Source organism: Drosophila subpulchrella, unplaced genomic scaffold (genome assembly GCF_014743375.2).
Source record: "Drosophila subpulchrella strain 33 F10 #4 breed RU33 unplaced genomic scaffold, RU_Dsub_v1.1 Primary Assembly Seq18, whole genome shotgun sequence".
NCBI lineage: Eukaryota > Metazoa > Arthropoda > Insecta > Diptera > Drosophilidae > Drosophila > Drosophila subpulchrella.
Window position 1 is genome coordinate 833,360 of NW_023665515.1, and position 6,707 is coordinate 840,066.

Consider the following 6,707-nt stretch of genomic DNA (forward strand, 5'->3'; position numbering starts at 1 on the left):
CCCTTGTTTTTTACTTAGATTTTTTAAACTTTTTTTTCTGATTTCTCAAAATTAGCTTTAACGACTTCAAACTAAATTTTAGTGTGTATAGCCCTTAAAGAGTCTCGTGTTAAAGTTATTAATCAACAAAAATAGCATTGCCCTTTTTTTGTGCGTATCCAAACTCTATTTGAAGGTCCTGGAAACTTAAGATGTTGTTTACCAGCTTAATAGAAGAAACTATACTTCTACCACCTTTGGAAAAAATTTCTACTTTGGCGAGAAAACAGCTATAAATAGCTAAATTTTGTACACCCGTAGCTTGTGAACTACTGAAGCTACAGACTTGTGCTATATGTTTTTAGAAGGAATTTTGAAATGCTTTGTACGCCTTTCTAACATGATTTGTCTAAATAGCACCGTTTAAGAATTATAGGCACACGTTTATTATAATTCAGAATTTTTTCTGATTCCTTAAAAACAGCTCTAGGGATCTCAAATAAAATTTTAAGGTGTAAAGCCCTTGAGATTCCTCAACTTTTGACATACGACTCATTGTTGTAAAAAGTCTCGATTTAAAGTTATTAATCAACAAAAATGGCGACATTTACCAGATCAGAACATCTTACACTGCCTGAGCATTGACCTTTTTATTATTTTACTACTTTTGGAAAAACTAGTTAGTTTGGCAGAAAAGCAGCTAAAGGATTGCATACAAAGCTTGCAACAATTTTAATTCGTTTGGGAAAAAGATCGGTGAAAGTGTAAAAGTAAAAATTAAGAAAATTGAAGCTGTATGAAGATGAATAATGTGATTAATGTTTAAAACAAAAACTTCTGATATCAAACAAAAATCGCACCTTCAGCCAACAAAAGTTTTGATATCCACTTAAAAAATTAAGAAGCTACCCATGGGTTTATTCTAGAGATTTCTAGAAGTATGTTTTATCAAAGTGCGTTCGTTAGTTGGTTAACGGGTATCTGATAGTCGGGGGAATCAAATATGACGTTATTCCTTGTTAGGTTTTATATTGTATAAAATTCAGTTGAAGTTTTTAAGTTTTTTAGGTGCACATAAAATTTAGTATATACAGGGGTGGTCAAAGGTATTTTCACAAAACAAAATCTGAGATCCCAATTCTCTATCCATGATAGTTTCCGAGATATTCACGTTCATACTTACGATTTTTTGAAGCTTATGGGCGGTTTGTGGGCGCTTAAGTGGGCGTGGCAAACTTTTTTTTGGAAAATCGATAGGTATTGCCGAGAGCAATACATTTCAGTTAAAATTTTTTCTCTAGCATCAAAACTGTAGGAGCCACCGTTTTGGGCGTGTCAATTTGCTGAAACAAACTTGCGCTGCGTAAGAAGCTCAGAAATCTGTACGCCAAATCTCAATAGCCTAGCTCTTATAGTTTCCGAGATCTCAGCGTTCATCCGGACAGACGGACAGACGGACATGGCTAGATCGATTCGGCTAGTGATCCTGATCAAGAATATATATACTTTATGGGGTCGGAAACGCTTCCTTTTGCCTGTTACATACTTTCCGACGAATCTATTTTAACCTTTTACTCTACGAGTAACGGGTATAACAAAGACCGTTATATTTCGTTTTCGGTAAGCATATACGGTAGTAAATTGAAATGGAAGAATTTTTACTCTATAAGTAACGGGTATAAAAAGTAGGTGAGCTGGTTAGGAGTCTTTGACTGGAACCTAGATGTGATGCAGATTGAATTCAGTGCCCGACGCAGTCTGTAAGTGACTTTGAAAAATACGAAAAGAGCAAAAAAAAAAAGAGAGTTTAGTATATGTGTGAAAGTATCAAGTTTCGAGACCTCGAAAACACAATCATTTATTTTACGTTGTCACTTTGACATTTCTCCTGCTATTTTACATGGCAATAATCATAATTCATTTTTCTCGCCTTCCACTCGTTGCTCTCTAAAGAAGGGGCGTGTCAGGGCAGTAGATGTGTCTCGAAATGGACTGAACTTCACCAAAACTGCGGTCTGGGACAGTTTTATGAGTTGGTAGCTACGACCGCATCGCCGTCCTTAGCATACATGTTTAATATTATTTATGGGGCAGCAACACAAGGTACGTACATTTTCGTACAGACGAACTCAAGTACATATGTACATTCATCTGAAGGGCGTTTCTGGAGACGGAGCCCGAGTGAATAATCACCATAGATCAGCAGCCGCTCCGACATGTGTAGCAACAAGAAGTGGATGTTACAAAAATGTCAGTGTCACTTCCCAAATAATTTTTGAACAAAATCAAAACACAGATGCGTAACGGAAACTGAAAAAGGTATGGGATAGGAAATGGGAATAAGATGAAAATGCTTCTCGAAATGCTTCTTTTATGATGAATTCGTATGGAATTGAAATTGGCTTGGTGTTTTCAGTTGACTGCAAAATGTGAGAATGAGTCTGTTGAGCGTCGTTAATGCTGAAACGAAATGCGCCAATTATTTAGATTAATGTCAAAGAAATCGCGTGTCTTGCGCATTTGATGTTGGTCTTCTTCTTCTATCTCCGGAGTTCCAGCCGAACAGCTACTGGCTCATTTCTGACACGAAAGCAGCGACTCCCCAGTGATTATGGATGGATGCTGATAATCTTTGATCTGTCATTTGCGAATATGAAAACAGTAGCCGGCGATGAATCGAAACCATACCAAGACAAAGGTGCAGGCCGTCATCATCTTGGGATGACTATTAAATTAACGATGAGTAGGCGTTTATGGGAAAGCCATTGGGTTGGTACTGAACCGTCGATGAGCCTTGATTATTAAGCGCAGCTTCCTGCCAAACATATGATTACTGGTTTCGTGGGGGAGACTTGCGCAGAACCACGGTATGTCTTCGGACACGATTTCCTAACCATCACGCCATTGCGCGTGCTCAGGGATCGTAGAGTATACTCGATTATGCTGCTGGCTTGCACTCTTCACATAATTTAAATGATAGTAGTCAATCCATTTTATTGCCCGCAGTTTTTTTGGTACTCGCCGCTGCTCGCGCTGCCTGGCTTCCATTAGCTCCAATGAGTTAGTGATGCGCGCCCGGAACCTTGTATTTCATATTAACTGCTTTTGCTGCACAATCTGTCACACGCCACTGACAAAGGGAGATCAATATGGTATAATCGATGCGCTAATATACTGCAGGTAAGCCGCCCTTAATTCGTACAGTATTTCCCATTCTAAGGATTACCTGCAGGATTCACTACAACATAGCGAGGGAAGGTGACGCCGCCTCGTCCAGCATGAGCGCCACCCACCCGTACAGCGCCCAGTACGGCTCGCCACACAACGACTCCTCGAGCCCGCACTCGGACCCTAGTCGGAGTATTGTTCCTACGGGCATCTTTGTGCCCGCGACCCACGTCATCACCGGACTACCACAGCCGGCTCGTCAAAAAGGCAGGCCGCGCAAGCGCAAGCCCAAGGACATTGAGGCGTTCACCGCAAACATAGGTAGGTTGTTAATACCACTCTTTTTGGAGATCAGGCTACCAACCATTAAAGTGGCATCATGCGGCCAGGCTTTTTATGACCACGGCACAGCATATATAGAGGTACCACGAAATCTGGATACTGGCGCCATTAAATATGCGACAGCAGTCGATTTTTTATGGCCTCATAAAATGCAAAAGGTGCTGTAAAATCAAAAAATAATAAGGCTGTTTGGATTGATTTCAGATCTCAACACTGAGTACGTAGACTTTGGTCGGGGCTCGCACTTAAGCTCTTCGTCGCGCACCAAACGAATGCGGACCTCGTTCAAACATCACCAGTTACGTACCATGAAGTCCTACTTCGCCATTAATCACAATCCCGACGCCAAGGATCTGAAGCAATTGTCGCAGAAAACCGGTTTACCAAAGAGAGTCCTACAGGTGAGTAATCCCAACTAATCTGGACCAAGCATACCAACTGATGCCAGTGCGCTGGCTATTCTTTTCTTTGTATAGGTCTGGTTTCAAAATGCCAGGGCCAAATGGCGCCGCATGATGATGAAGCAGGATGGCAGTGGGATGTTGGAAAAGGGAGAGGGCTCTTTAGACCTTGACAGCATCTCAGTGCACAGTCCTAGTTCGTTCATATTAGGCGGCCCTAACAGCACCCCGCCACTTAACATGGACTAACTGATACTCAGGGGAAGAGGAAAGAAAATAATAGTGTCAATCGATCATGGCGCTGCATTAAACTTCCACATCAATCGTCCAGTTTACACTACGTTTGCCCTAGTCAAGATCCCGAACCAAGACAGTTTCAATATCCGGCATAAAGAACTCTTGAATGGTATTGACTCGTTGGATAGAAATCAAGTGGAAAAATAAGCGCGGCACTCAAAAAACCGATGGCCATTGAATGGCACTCGAGTAGGCACTCGAATATTTTTAGTATATTAGTATTATTATTCAAAAAGCTCATTACATTTTGTACTTATGTATGTAAGTACATAAAGTGTGTATATGTACTTATACGGTGGTGTCACAGAAAGGTTTTCGGGTGAAATTCGGGGGAAACGTACGTAAGCATTAATAGAAGATTCCCGCAAATCTCGCCCGAAGAGATTTTCATATATGTACATACATATTTGCACGTATGTATCTAATATTTATTGCCCAAATTGAATAGTTAGAGATGAATTTAGTTTAGCGGTAGTAGTGCATATGTACATGTAGTGTCACGATAAAGAAATAGCTTCGCTAACGCCGATGGGCAGATTCAATGAACTGTCATCATAATCGAAGCACTGGACACAAAGAATTTGTACTTACAAATAGTTTAATTATAAGTCTTACCATAGAAGCCAAATAAAAGTTATTGAAACAATCAAGACATTTATTTCCAGCTTAACTTTTTATTTTAGTGGCCCATTAGTATTATTACTATATCATATATCCAATTCTTTCTTTAACTAGCTTTTCTAGTATATTTTCCAACTACTTGCTCGAAAAGATAATGTTTAACGACCATTTTTATAAGCCAAATTGTCAAATATCAGTAGCACCGAGAAATATTTTTTTTAGGAAAAGCGTTAAACGGTTATATTTTTGTTATACTATTATTTAGGGTTGGTACAATTTGTTTAAATAAACATGAAATTGGGCTTAAAATTGGAAAATGTAGCCCAACGGTGAAGGCACTTGCACTTTTAAGATAGCACACCACACGATGTCGCCACCTAGCGTTAATTCCTATTTCAATACCACGCCACCTAGCTTTCATTCCTATACAGGTGGCGTGTTAATAAAGTCCCGTAAGCAGCCCATTATCTGCCTTAATATATCTCCTTCTCGCACTCTGTTGAATTTGCTAACTATTTGGTTAAAACTTTATAATGAAAGGGTCGATTTGAATAGTTTTTGGCATGTTGATGGGCATTGATAATTAGAACAATCTTATTTTCAATTTTGCAAAATATTTAAAAATGTGGGAGCTAGACGTTAGCGTTATGGGCGTTAGAGCGGGCGTGTCACCCTGCTGAAACACTCGGTCATTCCTATCAGCTGTTTACGAGATTTCACTATCACGCTACATAACGTGAAACCTAGCTGATGCTAGTGAACTTTCGTAAGCAGCCGCTTTTCTGTATGAATATATATCACTGTGAACGGCAGTCTACTTAGTAATGAAGCGCACCAAGACGGTGTGCAAAGGCGACTAGCCGCAGAAATGAAAATCTACTGTGATCGTCCGATCGTTCAAGTGATACATAAATCGAAATGTATCGCAAAAACTAAAGGGAGTGCATACCAAGACTTATAAAAATCAATTAGTTTGGAAGAAAGAGCTGTGAAAGTGTAAAACTGAAAATTTAGAAAATTTGATCTGTTGGTTGTTACGAGTGATACATCAATCGAAAAGTATTGCAAAAACTAAATTGCATTGCATTCTTTATGGGGTCGGAAACGCTTCCTTTTGCCTGTTACATACTTTCCGACGATTTTCGGCGCGAATTTTTTTAATTTTATGCCTAATTTGTTTTGACCGATTTTTATTAATTTTTACTTTTACGAATTTTAAGTTTTCTTTTTTTAAACATACATTAAATATATTCTCATAAATATTTATTTATTTAGGATCCAGCCGATGCAGACGTTGAAAGTAATTAGTTCCATTCTTTGATTCCCGATATGACATGGAGATGCGGAAAAATGTTTATGATTAAATAAAAAAGAACCATACAAATTAGTTAGTGTATTATTTAATGCTTTACAGATTTAGATTAAATTTGTCTGCAATCACGACTTTTTCATAGATCGCGGTCCATGGACTACTAAGACTCTTCAGACTCGCTTTGAAAAGTTGGTCATCGATGGTCACCCGAATTCCGAATCGCGGTCCATCGAGGATATTTAATTCGCGGCTGTGGAGCCTGGCCTGCTACAAAAACAGTTTCACATTTTTATTATTATTTATTTATTATTTAGAATGCTTATTATTTTTGACAAGGGATAAGAAGCCCTTATGTTTTTTATAGCAAAACACTTAAAATCATAGAAAAGGCTACTTTATTTTTATAGCAAGACACGTAACTTTGAAATTCGATTACAAGAGAACCATGGCAGATTGCGACTTTATTTCTTCATGTAAATTCTTAAGATTTCACGGTCCGTCGAGGATAATTTTTTGGTGAGGACCGTAAACTAGAGTATTACCGCGTCAGATTGTTTCGATTAATCGATAACAGCATTTTAGGTGAT

At 38.8% G+C, this 6,707-nt stretch overlaps 1 protein-coding gene across 4 annotated transcripts in view; it reads left to right on the forward strand.

The window, feature by feature from the left end:
- Nucleotides 1–4,837, forward strand: part of LOC119559145 (protein apterous) — a 70,419-nt gene extending 65,582 nt beyond the window's left edge. For 2 of the 4 annotated variants that reach the window (XM_037872214.1, XM_037872215.1), the window contains 4 exons: nucleotides 2,986–3,159; nucleotides 3,212–3,468; nucleotides 3,694–3,890; nucleotides 3,966–4,139. In XM_037872214.1, coding sequence (XP_037728142.1) covers nucleotides 2,986–3,159; nucleotides 3,212–3,468; nucleotides 3,694–3,890; nucleotides 3,966–4,139 — 802 coding nt within the window. Of the gene's footprint in view, nucleotides 1–2,041; nucleotides 2,847–2,985; nucleotides 3,160–3,211; nucleotides 3,469–3,693; nucleotides 3,891–3,965 lie in introns of those variants that run through there. The other 2 variants (XM_037872216.1, XM_037872213.1) reach the window with 2 other exon arrangements.
- The last annotated feature ends 1,870 nt before the right edge of the window (nucleotides 4,838–6,707 follow it).